Source organism: Sebastes fasciatus, chromosome 14 (assembly GCF_043250625.1).
Source record: "Sebastes fasciatus isolate fSebFas1 chromosome 14, fSebFas1.pri, whole genome shotgun sequence".
Classification (NCBI taxonomy): Eukaryota; Metazoa; Chordata; class Actinopteri; order Perciformes; family Sebastidae; genus Sebastes; species Sebastes fasciatus.
Window position 1 is genome coordinate 6,043,482 of NC_133808.1, and position 21,750 is coordinate 6,065,231.

The 21,750-nt window shown below is 41.7% G+C and overlaps 1 protein-coding gene across 2 annotated transcripts; it reads right to left on the minus strand.

The window, feature by feature from the left end:
- Nucleotides 1-247: 247 nt before the first annotated feature.
- Nucleotides 248-18,446, minus strand: ubxn4 (UBX domain protein 4). Of its 2 annotated transcripts, none has more exons than XM_074658263.1 (13): nucleotides 18,191-18,446; nucleotides 16,524-16,626; nucleotides 15,311-15,339; nucleotides 14,228-14,346; nucleotides 12,752-12,905; nucleotides 11,397-11,511; nucleotides 10,513-10,567; nucleotides 9,199-9,363; nucleotides 7,601-7,728; nucleotides 7,140-7,242; nucleotides 5,040-5,171; nucleotides 3,797-4,008; nucleotides 248-2,042 (listed from the first exon to the last, which is right to left on the minus strand). In XM_074658263.1, the coding sequence occupies exons 1-13, from the start codon at nucleotides 18,270-18,272 to the stop codon at nucleotides 1,904-1,906; spliced, it is 1,536 nt and encodes a 511-aa protein (XP_074514364.1). In that variant the 5' UTR covers nucleotides 18,273-18,446; the 3' UTR covers nucleotides 248-1,903. The 2 variants fall into 2 exon arrangements, with proteins under 2 accessions (XP_074514364.1, XP_074514362.1); XM_074658261.1 differs by having other exon boundaries at nucleotides 3,797-4,011; nucleotides 18,191-18,445.
- Nucleotides 18,447-21,750: the final 3,304 nt, after the last annotated feature.

Genomic DNA, 21,750 nt, shown 5'->3' on the forward strand with positions numbered 1-21,750 from the left:
ATAAATGATAGTATTATTTAGATACTAGATATGAGACATATAAAGATGAGGTTGCATCATATGACTACTGATGATGTTTTCACTCTGATCATGTTGTCTTTATTTTAAAATAAGAAAACAATTATTTAAGATAATTAATAAGAGCCAACTTATCCGGATCATGATGACATCATGTTGGCCTGGTTAAGATACGCCGGTCAGGTAAGACTCGTTCCTTGTTAACAAACAACCAAGACACAATTCAAAGGATGTTTGAAAAACAGGCTGCTTCAATTTTTATTGTTGGATGAGGAGAACTACAGTAGTCACCCATTGTCTACTAATAGAGACACGTACTCTGTCAATGTGTGTGTGTGTGTGTGTGTGTATGCGTGTGTGTTTGTATGTGCCACCACCACCATGGTAGAACTCCAACAGCTACAGACACATAGTCCTCAGCCAGCAGCTGCAAGCTGTTTGATGAAATATTTTATACATCTAAAACAAAAATGTCTTCATTCTTCATTGTTAGCTATTAATCTGCATGAGTCCCTGGCAATCAGCCAATCACCTTTCAAAGTTAAACATTTCCAAAACACAGCGACTCCATAAAATAATGTGAAGCCAGGCTCAGATTACAACATCTTCAGAGGCCTGTACTACGAAGCAGGATTTAGCGTTAGCGAGGTAACTTCAGGGTTAACCCTTCAGGGTTTTCCGTCCTACGAAGGTGGTTCACTTCTTACCGGGGTAAATCGCCATGGTAACTGATGCTGAACACCTAACCTGCTCCAGATAAGAAATCAACTCGTGTAAAAACACCGCCTACTGACCAATCGGAGCTCGGTGCGCAGATCGTATGATAATATTACACACATATGAAGAAGTTTAAGTCATAATCCAGACTAAAAACAGCAGTTTAAACTGACAGATGCAGGAAGGACGGCTGGCTGTGTGCTGTGGGTGTTTACCTCTTTGAATTATATTTATATAATTTATTTTTTTTACTTCCTCTCGAGTCCGTTTCACACTGTAGATGTAGATGCAGCTGAAGGAAGGCTGAAATAGTCATAAACTCCACGTCTTTGATAAAGGGCATAATGAAGTGTAATCTGTTCATCCATTATTCTTCTAAAAGCTATTTTTATCTAGACGACTATATCTGACTTTTGAGTGTTCCGTTAAATTAATAAGTCTGTTAATTTACGCACTCACACATCGGGAGTTCTTTTCTTTTGCCAGCTGTCCTTCCTGCATTTGGCAGCTTCAACTGTGTTAGTTTCAGTCTGGATTATGTGTTTCACTTCTTCGTATTTGTCTAATATAGTTTGCTCTTCCTTTGTAAAACGTGCCGCTCTGCTTGTCTGTCCGCAAGTCAGTAAACTTGTCCATGTTTGTGATCGCGCTCCTAGCCAGACTGAGAAACACTGGGTTGATTTACAGAGTTGATGACCACCTTCGTAGGACCGCTCAGCGAAATCTCGTTTGTTAGGGTTAGTGAAGCAAGATAACGAGGAGATACCCTGGGTATGGTGAACTGGCTTCGTAGTACAGGCCTCAGGTCAGGTCAGCGGTTTATTGTTATATATTTGGTGGCAGCAGGTCAGTTTAAACCTGTCTGCTGGATCTGACAATGATGAAACATGAGAGGATTGCTGGTGTAGCCTGAGCCTGGGGTTGGAGACAGAATCGTGTCATAATCAACACAAAAAACACTCAGCTTAAGCCCAAAGGAGGTTCTGTTGATTATTATTGATGTACCCATGCAGGCGAGGTGCAGGGGCGCAGGCCTGGAGCACAGTAAGAGAAGAAGAGAACAAAAAGGATCAGCCCTACAGTAAGTGCAGCAGAAACCTTCAACCGGTCAGACTGAACTAATCACACCAGGAGAGCGAGAGGACGGGGGAGAGCTGCCGTCACTGCGCTACATCTGCTGGGTGGAGTTCCCGTTCCAGGTGTTGTTGTCGTCCTCGCTGTCTTCCTGAGTCCTGAGCCGGCAGATTTTCCCATCCTTCTTGAAGTCCTTGGTTCTCTTCTCCAGAGTGTGCTTGGTGAGACTTTCTCTGAGTGGAAAAAAAGGCAGGGCACACAGGGAGTGAATCACCACATACACAATACTGACTCAATAATATCAGACGGTTACACAACAATGTCTGTGAAGTTTACTACTGGTCACAGCACTAGTGAATAAATACAAATAAATAAGACATAGCAGCAGAGCCCTGATTCACTGTTTTATTGCTTTTTATTTGTAGAGAATGAGTGTTCCATTAGTTCTTTTATAAGTTAAATAATGTTTTAAGCTCTCATCACACACACATACACACACACACACACGCACGCACGCACGCACGCACGCACTAAATGCTGTGTGGGATTGTGTTTGTTATACCCTGAGAAAGTGCTGCTAACATTGCTGTCAAGTCCATGTGACTCCTGGGCTGTTCTGGAAACAGTGTTGACCAATAAAGACACAAACAGAGGAGCATTCCTTCTATTAAAGCTAAGCCATTCTTTTTTCTGATGAATCATGGAAACAATAAAATGAATAAGCACAGAAACTGTCTCTGCCACCAAAGCTGCAATGTTGTCTGGTGTGTGAGGGTTTAGTTGTTTTCTATCCCACAAACGTACAGATCCACTCGTAACCATGTGATAAACGGCTGATTCAGCGAGGATTCAGATTTGTATTTGTGTTTTTATGCGAGTTCCCGGGTCAGAGTTTCCATCTAAATGTGTTTTTTTCAACAACACTACATGAACGCACATCCTTGTGAATAACACAGCTCAGCTTGTGCTTCCAGCAGCAGATTTTAGGAATCCACTGTGTGGTTTACAGACTGCTCATGTTCACATTTCTGATATATATATATATTTTTTATGGTCTGTTAAGGTTAGATATTGAACCTCAATGCTCTTTTGCCATGTCTGGTCAAATTCATAATTTTCTTCAATTTCTTTGTCATATTGCTAGTTCCTGAATTCAATCCTAATTTTGCCAGTTTTATCAGCTTATGTTGTGTAGATTTCTGATCACATTTGACGGCTTAATACATTTTAGAGGAATGATGTTAGGCCGATCTTGGCCTGTGGTGTTGCTGCTTCCAGCTTTCTTGAGAGCTGCTCATACAAACAACTTCACACTGTGCTTCCTTTGGTCCTGAGCAATACAGCTGCGACATAGTTGTGTCACCCTGGCCACTCACGGTCAGAAACACTGGTGAAATACACTCTGGTTCACACACAGAAAAAAACCCACTTCCAGGTAAGTTACTCGCAGTCAGAAACATCTGTGAAGTACACGTAGCGGAGGTCATTTTCAAAAAGGCGCATTAGTCGATGGTTTTGACATAACCACTGCAGTTATAAAGTAGGGCACTGCGGTTATAAAGTAGGGCATAGATATATAATTAGCGGAGGTATTTTGCTGGTGGTAACGTTGTTTGTGTCATAAGTTACTATCAAGTAACTTATGACACAATAAGTTACTATCCCTGACACCAGGGAACTACAGTCTTACTCCCGGAGGAAAAACACACCAGCAGCTTACTCACTGTCGCTGTAGACAACATGCTGGACTCAGTCTGCGGAGCCCTGTAGCCCCTCCCCCGCTGCTGCACAGAGCGCTGTGTTCTTGTTTATTCAAAGTTTATTAATACTGACGGTGTCACGTTTCCAAATTGCACCAAAGCACTCCCCTGGGTCCCCAGCAAAACACCCACCAAATGTGAAGTCGATCGGATGGCGAGATATGTGAAGGACATTCAGACAGACGGCTGTATACTGAATACTACATGCATTTCTATCTGAAATCTACCTCTTTGTTTTGTCGGAGGCTGATGCTGAGTTTGTGTAAGAGTTGGGCTGGTGGCCGGGGCCTCTGGATGTTGCTCCGGGAGGGGGCGGGGTTACAAACAGGAAGGAGCTGAGGAATCTCCACACAGCCAGCAGAGGGTAGAGGATTGTGCCCAGAACTGCCCAGATCCCACCTTCAGAGGACTGGACCACTGAGTTAGCGGGCCTGCTGGACTGCTGGAAGGGAGAGCATCGAAAATAATGTTGATACAAGAGGCACGTTTAAGGTAAGTTTCCACATATGCTAAACTAAGCTAAGCTCTTAACACAGACATGAGACTGATCTCAGATCATTTCCCAAAATGTTGAATCATTCCTTTAACACCAGTGCGACTGAATATGGCAGTTTAAAATGTCACAGTAAATCATCATGGCGGGCTAGAGGAGGATTAGAGGGCAGGTTTCACTCCGATACGTGATGATCTTGATTTCTTGCCAGGTACAACAGACTGTAGCTTCCGGATTTGGGCAACTAAAGGCATTTCTAATCTGTGTGATTTATTTCATGAACCCACTTTAATGTCTTTTAGTCAATTAAACAAAAGACAAAATATTAAAAAACAGGGATTTCCCTGCTCCTTACAGATAAGAGATGATGTTTGGAGGGACTCTACACCATCTCCAATCAAAGTTCTTCATGCGGGTGGACAGTTCTATAAACCACAGTATGCTCAAAGAGTACGTTACTACAGGCACCCTTCACTTAAAGGAACTTAATATAGAAATGACAATGAATGGGATGATGCCTGGGAGAGTGTGACAACCTTAAGCATCTGTAATAGAATAAAAGCTCAACTCATCCTCATCCCAATGCCATTAAGTTTGATGCTAACTTCTCTCCTCTATGTCTCAAGTGCAAAATAGAGACGGGTAGTCTCACTCATTGCCTGTAGTCTTGCTGGAAAATTCAGAGGTTTTGGCATATTATAGGGCAGGCAATTAATAAAATCTAGAAAGTGATCCAATATGCATGCTACTTGGGATACCAAATGGCTTTATGACTGATCAATATAAAAGGGCAACTTTATAAAATGCCAACATTCTGATCAATAAAGTGCATACTTTACGAGACATAGTCCAACTAAAACACAGTGGCATAAGGTCATACTCGAATATGTTTCTTTAGATCACTTGAAAATGATCAGGTATCTCTTATCTATTAGGTATCTATTTGGATCATTCAGGGGCGACTCTGGTCTACTCACCGGCAGAAGCACGATGGAGGCACTCGGAACCAGTTCCAGCTCCAGCAGAGTCTTGTCCATGTCTTCACTGGTGAACTCCCGTCGAGGGAACATGGTCGCCAGGGAGAAGTTACCATAGCGGTTTCCCACTTCCTGAGACAGAACCAGCATGAAACATTATTACAAGATGTGGAAACAGTGGGTCCTTTTCATTATGCTAACGTGTCTCCTCGATTCCTTTCCTTGCGTCTTAGTCCCTCCTACCGGGGATGCATGGAGAGACGCAAGGAAACCATGCAAGGAGAGAGGAAATACGTCTTTAGAGACATGAGACGTCCTTTCCTCTGAAGCGACGTCTGTTTCTGATGACGGCGGGGATACACCCATCGGTGTTTCCTCCAAGGAGAGTGGAAAGAGGAGAGGTCACGCGTCATCAACGCGTCATATCTTTGGGGTACGACACACGCGCAGTAAAATCTGATCTGCACTCACCGAAATTGAGCCAACAGCAATGCACGACCGCAGCTCCAGTTACACTGCGCATGTGTCATACCCCAGAGCTCAAGACCCGTGTCCCAGACTCTTTCAATAGGCCTTGGTTTCCTCGCTCTCAGCTCCTCCAGAAGCCTCCTCTCCCCTCATCTCCTCGAGGTGCATTTAAGGGATTGGAAGATCCTCCATAACGGTGGAAGGGGAACGATTTACGGGTCAAGCGAGGAGATAGGATGCGAGTTAGCACAATGAAAAGGAGCCATAGGGAAGTCACAGCTGTGTCCAGAGACTCTCTCTGAGATTCTACAACACCAGAGGCCTGTATCACGGAGCCAGATGAGTGGGTCATGCAGCTATGTTTGGGACTGATTCAGGTTTTAATCTGGGTACATCATCTATACTGCACAGCTCTCACAGGATCAGACAGAACGCTGTCCACAGCCTGACTACGGACCAATAATCCCATCACTAAAATACACAGTCAGCATTCCTACAGGATCCTGACAGGGACAGAAGTGCTGACACAACAATAAAGTGAAGTACAGTAAAGTAAAGCAGCAGTAGATATTGTATAGATCAGTAGAAAGACTTTCCATGTGTCACTCTTTATCACACTAAATACATGTTGCTTTTTCATTGCGCAAAGTTCAGAATAACCTCTGTTGTCTTTTATTAGAAACATGATCACCACACTGTAAATGAGCTGCCATGATTCATGATGCCATGAGTCACGAGTCCTCATCACACATGAACTACTTTCATCTGCATCACATGGTCATAAGAGTTTGTTTGTCATCAGACAAAGACATTTATTTATTGCCTTACTTTAATATTTGATTATGTGATTATATTGTTTACATTTCAGCTCATAAAATATCACGTTCTGCTGTTGCTATCACTGTTTCATCTCATTCCACACAAGTACTTCATTCATGGTTCCGATGATGTCACTTGTAATTAACAACAACTCTGCCTCTTGTCTCATGTCGTATTATTGTTAACCTGTCACTAGAGTTGAGAATGCGGTATTTTCCCGTATTTTCCCACATTTTCTGTCCAAAATCTGCTCCATTTACTCAGGAAAAATACCTGCAGGAACCTGGGAAACTAAATGTGTGGTCGCGTATCTGTGTCTATGTGTACATGTTCTAAAACTCCCATGCTACGGTCATGGACAAATACTAAGTCTAACACTAATGTGCTGTTGTTACAGGGATATATTTGTACCTTTCCTTCAGTTACTTTTCATGCTAGTGTGTCAGCTTACAGCCCAGATCTGTGGCCCAGTATGAATGCAGGACGGTATGGATGGTACAACTGAGCAATGCACCCAACACAACATGGCTGAGTGGGTAACCTCAGCTCAGTGCTATCAGCACATGCTACCTCAATCATCTCAAAGATTGTGTACTTCTAAGAGGAATTGCATTCTCCCTAAAAATATTACCACAAGTATGACAGAATTTCATGATGAGATTATGATTCATTTCCCCCCAGTTCTGTGTTTAAAGTCTCACTTCTTTATGATGGTGGTGGTGAATCCAGACTTTCTAGGTAAAAGAGTGATTTATTCCCTCGTGGAAATCATTTGAAACTCAAACAGACCAACAAGTAGACGCGAAGACAGACCTGAACAGCAAATTGGCGAGCCTCCTGCAGTCTGCTCTGTGAGGGGAACTGGTTGGTGAAGGAGGAGCCGTCTGGGAGGCGGAACTGTATCCTCGCTATGGTGCTGATAAATCACACGCACAACACGCACACACACGGTTTATCAGGGATGGACAGCATGTATGTATGTATGCATGTGCACTTCCATTTCGACTGCTCTATGAGCTTCTTTCAATACTTCATCTGTTTCAAATGTTTCATCTGCTAAATAAATTTCAGCAACAAGCACACGGAAATTTTCTTCAGAAAATATAGCCTCTTATATGTCAGACTGTGTGTGGTGTAAAACAGTGCCGGTTGTAATAGTGTTATGTTAATATGCACACTTCAGGATGATAATTGTTTTGAATGTACATTTTATCCTGCAGTGCTGGCAGTTTGTGTATATTTATATCAATGATTTGCCTCCATGAAGCCTTTACCTCCTCTCCCTGACCAACGCCTCCTTCCTGGCATCCTGCTCTGCCTGTCTGGCCTGCAGTAGGTCCTGCCTGGCAGTCTTATCGTCCTCCTGGTTTTTGGCATAGCGAGCTGCTCTGTCAGCTCGGTCCTGCAGGACAGAGAGGACAAAAGGCTTAAATATGTCTGCATTGTTTCAAACAGTTCAAATTAAAAAGGTGGTAATCTCATGTTCATCTATTCATATCATAGGCATACTTTGTGTTGAGCTGTGTATCAATATTCCAATATTATCTAATAGTACCTGAATTTTGAAACTGTAAATAAAGAGTGAACCCTGGTAACTCTCTAGCTGTAATAGCTCACATGTCTCTACAGCACTAATTCCATCAGTACAACACAGTCATGTCATACTCACCACTATGGAAAAAATCATAATCACAATTATTTGGGTTATTATTGAATCATGATTACTCATCGACTTTGGAAACATCATGCATTTAGAAATAACTGTTTTATAGCCTACATTTTACTGTTAAATGGATCAATGTGGTGGACTCTGAGAGCAACATCACGAGGCTAGATCTGTGAAGGGCTGTGTGCTCTAGTGAACTATTTAGTCACACCCAGACAGATAAACCGAATTTCAATTCTAAATCCATTGAAATCAACTTTCGATTTTGGTCATCAAAATCAAAAGCAGGATAACGATTATTTTGTTTTTCTGCGCTGTCGCCTACTTTAGTGTATTGGAAGGAAAATACAGCTGGACTCAAGAAATGTAACAGCCACCTCACTCACAATTAAAACTATAAACCAGCATACAAATCACTATTACCAACATCAGCCACTGTGTTCTGAACAGACACATTACATTACAAACACTAACGAAAGTAACATTTGCATTTTGGAACATAAAACAGCAAACTGAAACTACTCAGTCCAGCACTCGGGACCAGGGAGGCATGATGGGGAAATGTGGGCCGTACCTGTCGCTATGATACTCAGAGCACTTCCTACATGTCAATGGCATTTTATACTACATGAATTAGCCTAGCGGCTAGCCCACTCTAGTTAGTTAGTTACTTTTCCTTACTCATAGCTCTTCTACTCTTACTTGGTTTAACATAATGTCACTGCTTCTCCTGATAGAACAACGCCACGGTGGAAGTTCAGCTTGCGTGGATATTTATAAAAAAAATTGCGTTTTTTGCAAAAACGGTTCAGCGAATCTCTGAGAAAAGTCATTGCATCACCATTCCCAATCTTTCCGCATATTTATATGTATTTTTGACGCATGTGTTTGTAATGTGGTGTGAGATGAGTAGTACAGCAAAAATCTAGACAGAAGATGAAGAATAAGTATATGCCCAACACATAACAAGTAGTGTTGCCTTGTGCTTTGCACATCAGGCAAAACACTAAATAAGATTTAGAAGAACATAGGTTGTGAATGCTTCCAGCATTAACCACCGTGGCTTTCAAACACTGGCAAAAAAGGGCTATTCTAAATGTTATTTCTTACATGTCAGAGAGTAGCTTGACAACTGTTTTTCACTTCCTGCAAACTGTGACGTCATCTTTAGGTAGGGCAAGAGAGGAGAGAGAAAGATGAGCTTACCAAGGCAATCTGTGCTTTGACCCGGTCCCTGGCAGCCTTCTCTTCAGCCTTCTCCCTGTTCCTTTCCTCCATGAGTCGCTTGGTCTTGTCATCTTCCTGTTTCTTCTTTAAGTCCCCCACATCCTTCCCAATCTTCCGCCGGTCTATTTCCTTCTTGATTTCAGTCTGACAGAAAGACAGATAGGTCAGATGTCCTGTTTGTAACCAAACATGCAAACACCTGGCACAACGTCTGTGGACTAGCTGCTTTTGTAAAAACAACTTAGCACTATGTGTTTCTTTAGCAACTCGTTAATGCGATCAGTCCCTCGGAGGTCGTAGCGAGCTCAGTTTTATTTTTTTCCCAATAATATATTTATTGTTTTTTTTTTTCATTTTGAAACAATGGAACAAATATTCACAAACGTCCCCAATAACAACATTCTCAGTAAAAAGAAACTTAACAAATATAATATTAATATAAAATAAGCCAGTATATATACAGGAAAAACATACAAACACAAAAAAAATAAAAAAATAAAAAGAATACACACAAGTAAAAAAATTTAAATAAATAAAAGGAATAAAATCAAATAAAATCTATTTTAGCGGGCTCAGTTTTAAAGCTAGAGCTACAGCTGCCTCTGTCGCCACCAGTGGCGATTACAGGATGGTGTTGATACGTAAGCTTTGAAGGTACTGCACTATTCTAACGGGAGGGAAAAACGTATTACTATATTTGAAGGGGAACAGACTTCGACACAAGACTGGGACTCCCAGGAAATGAAAACATCAAGTGTCTTCAAGTGAGGGGAAAGTAATGTGCGTTTTGTACATTTAAAAGTTACATACAGCAGTTGGATGCAAGTACTGTGTGCGTTTTACCCGGTCGGTTCACAACAACAACAACACAGTTTAGAGACTTTAGAGATTGAGTTTATGTTATACTGAAAAACACCTGTCCATGTTGATGAACAAGAGCAGTGAAGCTCTGATGTACAGTATATTTAACATGTGAGTGATTAGCTTGTGTCGATCAGAGATGTGTGCATGGAGTGTGGAGGATACAGAGCAGCTGCTGAGCTGTTCTCTGTTGCTGGTTGACACCAACATAAAGCATGAGGAGTTCACACATCCATCCATCCATTCTGGAGTCAGCTTAACACTGAATATTGAAGGTAACAAATTAGTTTTCTGTCAGCTTTTGGGGAATCTCATCATGTGTCTTAGTCGATAACAAATATTATAAATATTTCCATATTTGATATATTGGGGGAATGTGACCCATGAAAATACGGAGTAAATATGGTGCCCAAAACCGGCTAGTCTCCTTACCTCTTCTTCTCCTTTCTTCTTTTGCTCTCGTCTCTCCTCCAGTTTCTTTGTTAACCTGACAGGACAATATACCGATGAAATATCACATTTAACTTGAGAATGATAAATGTAACAATTACAGACTTTTTTAATACATGCATGCTATTTCCATCATGTTGAGTCATTTCTGTTTTAATTCATTACAATCTCATCAGTTAAACGATTCTGAACTGGACTGATTGGTTGGTTGCATTTCAGGTTAGATGTCTTTGGTTGATGTAGCTATTCAGAGTTTAATGAGATGGGATTCTGATAATTTATTGAAAATGAAAAATGAGTGACATAAGGTCAGTATGAGAGTAATAGTATAATGTCGGTAATTCAAGAAAATGTGATCATTGTCCAGCCTTAGTAGCTGTAATGAAATTCAGTATCCAGGGAAAATATTGTGTTTTATATGTTACATTTTTGTTCAGACTGTACCAAAAACATCTATATAAAGGAGTAATTTACAGGTACACTGAGGTACCAATCTAATCTAACATCCCTGTGATAAAAGTCAGGATTGTGAAGCTGATAATGTTAAGTCAGATTGACACTGGTGACTGGTACTGGCTCACAAGGTGAGTAAACTCTGGGCTTTGGCTATAACAGAGGTGGATTTATATTAGACTCCATTCTAGTGAGAGGCCTTTCTAATGTTTGGGACTTGATATCAGAAACATCTTTTAGTTTAGTTCTTATACTGATGAACAGTGTGTGTTTGGTAGCCTAAAATGACTTTTTTTAAACTGTTGTTTTGCCATCTGACTTACACACAGATGAGGTCTTTAGTACCAGCACCTCAACACAAAGCACATTTCTGTCTAGAACATACAGAGCTTGACAAGAATGTAGGCTCCTACCTTTCCACCTTGGCATCCAGGTTTTCTTCACTCTGAGTTGCATCTGAAGATGCACTCTCTGCGAGAGTCTCTGCGGCTGGAAGGCTGCTATCATGTACTGTGCTCGAGAGGGACGCTACGCGGAATAGAAACACAAGCAGAAAGCACTGGGTTAACTGGCTTATTGACACCTTATCAGTACAAAGCAAACAAAGTCTATCCACCCTCGATTGATTTATACATCCATAGGGCTGTCACAATCATGACATTTTAGTTGACGATTAATTGTCATGAAAATAATTGCATTGACAATATATTTTTTTCTCTTCATTTTATGCCACACAGCGCTGCAGTGTGTTTTGCAACTAGGCCTAAATCCGTGTTGTTCGTTTCAATGGCTGCTCATTGAAATTATGCAGCCGTTGGCAAAGGAGTTTCAATTCATCTTTAAATAGTTTGCTGAAACAAGGTTTCATCTCTCGCTCCACTGCACATGCTGTAGATGTATTGTAAAGGTCACCTGTTATGCAAAATGCACTTTTTTAGGTCTTTTGAACATAAATGTGTCCCGGTGTGTCTACAGACCCCCAAAGTTTCAGAAAAGACCATCCTCTCTCTTTTTATTCTGCTACATCTATCAGAAACTGTGTCTGAAAACAAGTGGATCAGATTTGTCTCCCTTGTTGACATCAACACTTTTAGTATGCCCTATATGGGTTTCCAGGTGGAACTTCCATCTAGGGAGTAGCTGCTAAATCTCTCGCTGTCCACGACTTCCTCGCTATCACGGACCTGCTAACACAGAACAAGCAAAGCAAGCTAGTAGTTCTGTTGTTGGCTGCAAGAATCAACAGAGAAGTCTTCATGTACTCCCATCATCTGAGGACGTGAAGACCCAGTGGATTCACTTTATTTTTTAGGTGTTTTTTGACTGAAATGTCCTCACAGCAACAGGAAAACACGAGGGTCAGTAGGCTACACAGCAGGATTCACTTCAAACTGAAGCTCAGGATGGATTTGAACAGGCTGTCTGGGACCCAGCTTCAAACTTGGAAGCTGTAAGTTTGTCATGTTCATGTTGTTTTATGTTCTGTTTATTTAGCAGACTGTTTGCCTGTTAACATTAGCATGTTGCAAGGCTAATACGGCCTGGCTCCGATTGTAGGTCCACAGGCTGGTCGTGACACGCCATAGCAACTTTTCCAGCATAAGGTGGAAAGACTACTGGACACTGAGGTAGGCATAGCCAAAACATCTGTATATTTTACTTCCCCATGCTGAGAACAAAAATTGATTAAAAAAAAAATAATTCAAAGATTACCTGATAGATTTAGCTTTTAGCTTACTGGATGACTATATGATCCAGGCTCACTCACCTGTTCCTGGTACTGCTGCTAGTTCTGTGGCTGCTGCTGACGTGACGGGCCCTGCTGGAGCAGAGGCTTGAGCTGTGCTATCAAGTGGGCTGGTCTCCACAGGACCACTGGCCTCAGGCAACACTGTCCCACCTCCAATCTGCTGAGCATGCATCTGTCAGAAAACAGAGAGAAAGATCTTTACCAGAAAATAACATCATGTAGATTGAATAGCAGTAGTGTCACTCAGGTGTTAGAGGGTCATCTTCATGTCTATGGTCGTGATATACTTGCATTCAACTATGGTAAAGTCATTAGGAGACATCGTCTTGGCACCATGGATGTTAAATAACAATTAAAAAACAATAATTGTGAGATATTTCAGTCAGGACCAAACTGCTGGACTGACCACCTGACTAGAGCTGCAATGATTGACCGATTAGTTGTCAACTATTTATTAATTGCTAACTATTTTCATAATTGGTTTGACTATTTTCTGGTTTCTTTACTCCTCTATGACCCCATTTACACCTGGTATTAATATGCGTCTCCAGTGTCCACATTGAGTTCCGATCGCTCTGGGCTGAGCAAAAGGCTGCATTAAGCACAGGCTTCCAGCCGGTAATTCGCAGACACTTAAGCCTCAAAATGTCACCGTTAAAGGGGGAGAGGGCCCGCAAACATGACTTTGAGGTACGTCTACACTCACAGAGTGGGATGAGGAGAGATGCTGAGCGCCGACAGCGGTGGCGGTGACCTCTCTGGTCACGGCAGTCCAGTGACTGGAGGAGCACCGGGAGCGTGCTGCAGGTTAAGCCCTCCCCCAGACACACACACACATCCAACATCTGTTGATTACTACCGAAGCTCCGGAGCCAAAAAATGGTATTCAGGACAGACCAAGCATTACTATTTCCGCCCATGTCGTTTGGATTGAAAACGCATACGCATTTACACTTGTGTTCGATGTAGTCACAATGTGTCCCTGACCACCTCCGGAGGTGGTTTGGCTGATCGGATCGCAATCTGTCCTCAGTGTGTTTCGGGTGCATTTACACCTGTACTATCATGTGGTCAAGCACTACCCAATTGCAATCCGAACACCCAAAAAGCATTTTAATGCCAGATGTAAAGGGGAGCTATGACCGTAAACTGAATGTCTTTGAGTTGTGGAAGAAACGAGACATCTGAAGACGTCATCTTGGGCTTTGGGAAACACTAATCAACATTTTTCACAATTAGACCATTTTCATTTTACACCATTTATAGACCTAACAACTAATCGATTAATCAAGAAAATAATTGACAGATTAATCAACAATGACAAGAATCGTTAGTTGCAGCCGTACACCTGACATTGCCATCCCAAGAGCCGCTAGCATGGCTGAAAACATGCATGTGATACTTCATCATGGGGTGCTGTGGATAGCTAGATAAAACCAGTAGTGAGCTCCCTGCCAAATCACACTCTTTACAATCTAACCTTCGTGACCGTACCTGCTTAACTCTGATGATTCTTGTCGTCAGATCTTCAGCAGACACACTGCCAGCGATGACCTCCAGAGGGATCCCATTCTCCCCGATAAAGAAGCTTGAGGGTATGCACACCACTGGATCTTCACACCGGGGTGGGGGGGGGTTAAGGAACAAGCTCCCAGCAACTGACATTTTGTATTGTTTACATAATACACAGTACAAATAGCACTCTTCACTGATCACATACGGAGGAAAATTTACACCATAGTCTGAAAGTCTGAAAAAACTGAAAGGTAAGGAATGATATTTTGAGATGCCCTGTCAAAAGTCTGACTAAAAGTTATAAAATTAATTAAAATATAGAGATGGCCCGAGTTGATCCGGGTATATTTTAATGGACTGGTACTGACACAAAGAAAGTCGTACTTAATGACTCTACTGCGTTTCTTTTCTGTACGTGACCCCGTCCCCCTCGGCCTGCTAGTGTAGCAGTGCTGCTCTCCTTTATCTCAGCTGGGCGTCACAGTGTTTTTACAGCATTTCACTGCATATCAAAGAGAAAATTAGAATGTGTGAAACCGAAAAATGACTTGGTTGCAACGGTGATTGACTCAGAGTTCTGACAGTGAGGTCGGTAAAGTACACAGATTAGCGAAAATCCGACATTACTTATCTGAGCAGTGTAGAAAACCTTCAGGTGGCAGATTCTCATTTTTAGCCGGTGCTGACGTCACTTTCACCGGTTAAAATGTCAAACATCTACGACAGAAAGGTCATAATAGCTGTCGCTAGTTAACATTCCTTCTGTGTAACTTCAAGAACGAAACTGAACTTGAACTGTTGTCAGGTTTGTGTGCTCCCTGCAGCCAGTGAGAGTACAGTAATACAAATAGAGTAGAGTATGGTAAAGAAACACAGGAGAGTACAGTAAAGAAACGGGAGAGTACGTTAAGGTCAAGAGGTATCTATTGGCCCTGTGAATACAGTAATACTATTAGCTTTCCTCAGAGATTAGCCACTCATCAATAACTTCCTTCTGGAGTAGCTCCACACTCATTCAACCCAAGAAGAAATTGTAAATATTTAGGACAACAAAAAGGATACAGATCTGAGAGAACTGCACACATGGCTCGCTGTGGAAAAAAATGTTGAAGCATCATAAGTTGAATCTCTATACACATCAACACATCTATTCTTTAACTGTATTACATCAAACACCAGTCTAATAATTTGCAATAAATAAGTTACTGGTGTGATCAAGATGTAGATGCAAATTGCTGCTTTTGCTGGGATTGAGAGCAGACTGTTCTGTTCTGTACAACAGAGAGGCTTTCTAGGGTGCACAGACTCCTTATATTTCAAAGAATTTTAACAAATCAGGCAGTAATGTAGAAGCAATTCTCCATTTTGTCAAGATAGTTGAGGTCTGCCAGATAAAAGAACAATCCATTGGTCATCAAATACCGCCTCTAAGGATGCCCTGATCCTCTGTATCAGAAGCCGAGGGGCATGACAAAGCAGCAGTATTTGACGACCTGGGTATTAGAACGGGCTGCACACCCTGTGTGCTGTTATTAGCTGGGGGTTACATCCCCATGTGGGGCTGAAAGGCTGTTTGCAGATGCCCAGAAGCATACAGAGTAAGGCAAAATAACACACATTTCTAGTGGGGCATAGTGATGATTGAGAGGGATTATTTTTTTAACGAGTCTATACGTTGTTTTTTAGGAAAAGGCTACTTATCATTCCTATAAGACATAGAGGACAATCCTTTTCCTGTATGGTCAATATGTATTGTCCTGTATTGTTTTTATCAGTTTATTTGTGCAGCCAAAACTATTTTTTCACAGCGTGGACAATAAGGTTCTTAACATAACATTTTCTTATTATTTTAAAGACAAATTATTCATTCATTATCCGTAACCGCTTATCCTATTCAGGGACGCGGGGGGGGCTGGAGCCGATAACAACCTGCATGTTTTTGGTCTGTGGGAGGAAACCTTAAGATTTTAAATTTAAGTTCATCGAATGACTTTTGAGACTACAACAACTTTAAGTTGAATTTCAAAACAGGCCATGCAAGCAGCCTGATATCTGTACGCCGAATACTCTTAAGCCAACGTGCCCTGCAAAACTATTTAGACACCAGTTTCCCCAGGAAATTGGATATTTGCGGTGGTAAGCACTAAAGCTGTGGGACATCATATTTTGCTTACGGGAGACAGCGATGAGTGCTCACTTATGGAATATCTAGAGGTAAAACTGATTCTAAAATTCAGTACCATGCAGTGTGCATTAAACTTGAACACGTCAGTACCTCTTGGCATCGACTTTGATGGCCACACAACAGTTGTGTGCTGCCTCTGAGACTCTGTCATCCTCCCAGCTGGACATCAGCTGTGCTGACTGGTCATCTTCCCCTGAGATGAGACGAAGTGACAGAGAGATGAGTCATTTAGTCATAGCTCACTGTCAACACATTAACCCATCCTGCTAGTAATACTGGTTCCCTACGATGCAATACACTGAACCAACTCAACCTGATGACGTTTTAACTCACCTGGCTAAGGTAACGTTGATTGGCTATCATTTGAATTAGAAACATCGGTACCCATCCTGTCAGCAGGAAAACCCACTGCACGGATCTCTCCAATCATAATCGGACTGATGTCACATCAGTGACCGAGTTGTGAAATCATTTAGCTGGTCCACCAAAATCAACTGGCCTGTCCTCTATCTCAGCTATTCTCAACCACTGGGCTGGGGCCCACTGGTGGGCCTCAGAGAGCCACCTGGTGGGCCGCGAAGGTGCTGCCAAATAGTTAGTTAGTTAGTTAGATTAACCGCTATTCTGTATTTCAGAGGTTGTAGCGGCTCACTTTTAAAGCTAGAGTGAAGGTACTGGCATCATATGAAACTAGAAAAACCTAAGGAATCCATTGGTACCAACCATGTCATGCTAGCTTGTCGGGAAGGAGGCTAAATAACACTCCAAAATGATGCTACATTTTGGTGAGGAAAAACTGCCATGGCCATTTTCAAAGGTGTCCCTTGACCTCTGACCTCAAGATATATGAATGCAATTAGTTTCTATGGGTACCCAGGAGTCTCCCCTTTATAGACATATATGTCACAGATGCAGTGAAACAAAATCAAGTAAAAGTGTTTAGTGAGGAAATATGACCCTGAGTACTTTGGATTCATAATGGCAGGCAGTGATGGTGAGGGTAAGCTGAATATCTATGTGGGTCAGTACACCTGACAGTGGCATCACACATTATTTTATAGCCCAGTTTGTCATTTATTTGAGAAGGTGGTTAACAATGGGAAGTGGGCCTTGAGAATCCCTGCATTACCCCATCCGGCTACTAATGGTCCCTACGATGCAATACTGAACCAACTGATGACGTTTTAACTCACCTGACTAAGGTAACGTTGATTATCTATCATGTGAATTAGAAACAACAGTACCCATCCTGTCAGCAGGGAACCCACCGCCCGGATCTCTCCCATCATAACCGGACTAATGTCACATCAGTGACAGAGTTGTGAAAGCATTTAGCTGGTGCACCAGAATCAACTGTCCTGTCCTCTATCTGTCGTTAAATGGACCTAATGTGTCCGACGTGAGGCTGTCAGAGACACCAGACAGACATGACCATATAACGTTACACAGGCCAGTCACCGACACCACTAGCTAGCATGACGCGTTAGCACAACATTGTCCATCATATGTGGGGGACAATGTCTCCGTCTTCTCGGGGACATTGTCATCAAACATGCGTGACGACACTCCGTCTGTCTCTGACAGCTGGTTGGGTATGCTAGTAGCTATGCTAGCTGGCTAATGGCTTAGCAACGTTACGACGACTGCCACGGCTAGCTAGCTAGCAGGCTAGCTCTATCCCTTCTTAATCACTTGTTCCCTATGCAGGCTAGCGTTAGCTCGCTAGCTGGCTAACAGACACAAACACACAAACATACCTGTGATGACAACGACAAACACGGAGCCCCGCTGTTTGGCCTCGTTAATGGCGTCAGGGATCGAGCCGTCAAACCAAATCATGTTTACGAGCTGAGCTGAGCTGAGCTGAGCTGAGCTGTCTGTCTGTCTCTGGTCTGGTGACGCTGTTATATATTATATATCTATATTAAACTACATAGATTCATGAAGCGCAGTCACACTGTCACTTTCCACTTCCGAGCCTGGACATCGAGCACTGCGCAGTAGTAATGTGTCGGTCACGAACGAGCCGGTTCAAAGAGCCGGCTCTTTTAAGTGAACGATAAGTGCCGACTCCCGTCCGAGAGCCTTTTTTTTTTTTTTTTCTTTACTTAATTCAAGGCAGAATGATAAGACGATCTTCTCTGCGCCACGGGCACTCCATGCACTGATGGTACGTGTCCACAGGCTCCGTGCTTTCCACGCTCCCCATTCATTGTCTATGTAAGCAGCCGCGCAATGCATTCTGGTATTGTGGCGTCGCGATTAGAAAAATGGAGCGTCACAACGCCCGCTCCTCATTTGCATAAAGTGGAGGGCTAGTATACTTTATGCAAATCATGGACGTCCGACGCGACTCGCCGCCTCTTGAAACTCCTGAGAATCTTTTAAAATAAACGTTGTCAATCTAAAATAAAGACGGATTCAGCAGCTGCATGGCTTATTTCTCACCTCAAATGTTTTCAGAAACACATTTTGGTGAACTATTTTTGTGAAATAAGAGAAGAAAGTTTCCAAACAAGCCTCTATACTGTTTGCGGTTTGAAAGCTGGGAGCAGCAGCCAACGGAGGGAAAGCGTTCGTCCAATCAGGTGGGGACAGCCTGTGTCTAGTGACAGCCCACCAAGCGTCCAATGTTGGGAAGCGTCACGTCCCCTCGTGATAAAAAACGCCCCTGTGGACAGATACTATGACTGTGACTTAATTTTGTGTTAATGATGTCCATGCAACCAATCAGGTGATGACAGACAAGGATCATACCATCAAGCAGTGAGGGGCGGCGGTGCCCGGCGCGCTGACGGTCTACAGGTAGAGAGCAGGAGGGAGAGGAGGAGAGAAAGAGAGAGAGGAGTGTGATGCGCAAATAGCAGACAAGATGAGTGACAGTCGGAAACGAAGCAGCACTTAAAATGACGGTATTCTGGAAATTATAAGGTTTAGTATAATTATATTGAATAATTTAAATGATATATGTGCACACATAATAATCATAGGTCAGAAATGCGCTAAATTTGGCTGAATTATAAAACGCAGAAGTGGTAAAACGAAGAACCGTTTAGGAGCCGAAAGAGCCGACTATTCTTGGTGAGCTGAGCCAAATAATCTGGATCACTAAAAAGAGACCAAATTCCCATCACTAAGTGAGACACTCCACGGAGGGTGAAAAGAGGACATACGCCACGTCATCCACGCGTCATATCTCGGGGATTTGACACATGCGCAGTAAAATCTGATCTGGCAGCTCCAGTTACACTGCCTTGTCAATCCGCTTTGAGAAGGGCCCATTTCAGAATAATATGTAGGCCTATTATACTATTGGATAATAGTGATTGATGCATTACTGTATTACATTAATATTGCAGCTGGTTATGGTGTGGCAAATTTGGAATACTAATTACAATACAATTAGTATTTCAAATGGTGCAGTGTGTACTGTCGCCTCACAGCAAGAGGGTCGCAGGTTCAAAACCCAGCTTAGGGCCCCTCTGTGTGGAGTTAGTATGCTCTCCCTTTGTTAGCGTGGGTTTTCTCCGGGTTCTCCGGCTTCCTCCCACAGTCCAAAGACATGCAGGTTAGTTTCATTGTAGGTGTGTTCGTCATGGTACACGCTCCAATGTCAGTTCCGTGGGACTACCGGTAAAAACTTACTCGTAAACTACTCAAACTAGACTGTATCTCAAACTAAGATAGACTACTTTAATTGTCATACAGTTGTCATCGACTTCAGGTAAATAGATTGTATTTAGGATCAAATACACTCTTGTCTTGTCTAGAAAATGGTAGACATGTTCATTTGATTGTAAAGTATTGTATATTTATACATACCGCATATATACAACATATGCAACATTATTTTTTTACCCCTGTCAACAGCTATAACCCCATAATTTATTATATCTTCAACTATACTTAACAGTATAATAATGTTTGTGCAATAATCTGGTTTATTCTGGCATAAACAGTGCATTTATTTATATAGTACATTTAAAATAATATTCTTATTTATTGAAACTATTCTTTCATTTTTGCACACTTATTGATGTATCCTATTTTTCAGCATTATTATTTGCACTCATACATATTTCTTATTTATATTTTCTTATGATTTCTCTACGGTGGAGTCGGGTAAAAGGGGAAACTTTTTGGTAAATGATTTATAAGACCATCAAATAAGCAATGCATGAGAGCTAATGATATTATAAATTGGCATGGGTCTCTTAAATATTTATTTGTTTAAAAAAATGTGAAAAAGTATAATTATTTTGGAAGTATGTGAGTTAGAGTATCAGCAGGTTTTCCTCTTGAGCTATGACACAATGTTCAGGTAAAATGGGCCAACATAAGAAGAGGGTAACACATTCATTACAGCTTTAACAGTAAATTAACACTAACCATTGTCTTTGGTGTGTCATACTAACAACATCATAAATATGCAAAATGCATACAATACAAAGCTGAACAAATAGTTCATTGAATAATGCTGTTACGGTTAAAAAATATAATTGCTCATAATTGCTTTATTATCCTTAATAGTGATGAGTGACATTTGCTATGTCAGGCTCGCTTTACCATACACTTTCTCTGACACAATGCCCATACCTCAGATCAATAAAAAAATTTCTTACATTATTATTGGCTATACAATTTTAAAGAGCTATGATGCTCCAACCTTGCCCATGTTACCTGACTTCACCATATTAGATGTTTATATACTGTATATATTCTAGATTGAGAGCAAATGTTACATTTATATTTTTTACCCTCCACCTCAAAGGTCCCATATTGTAAAAAGTGAGATTATCATGTCTTTTACATTATAAAGCAGGTTTAAATACTATATAAATACTGTTAAACTATCAAAACGCTCAATATACGGAGAAATCCACATAGCCTGTATTCAGAAAGTGTGTGTTTGAAACAAGCCGTTAGGATTTCTGTCCATTTGTGTTGTCACAAATATACAATATTTAGACCATTACACGGTTTTAAACGTAAACATTCTAAATGTGTCCCAGTTTATTTCCTGTTGCAGTGTATGTAAATAACATCAGCTGACAGGAAGTAAACATGGACTCAAACTGTTGCCTAGCAACACAATTCCGTTGAAATGCACTGAAACGGAGCATTTTTTTAACATTAAAGCATGTAAACATGTTCTAGTAGAAACACATAATACAAGTATGAACCTGAAAATGAGCACGATGTGGGACCTTTAAAGAAGGAGCTTCATTGAGCTGTGAGTGTGACTCCACCACGCAGTGGGCGGGCGGAGAGACCGGATCCTCTCTCCTCGCATCATCTCAGGTGGGAGGGACCAAAA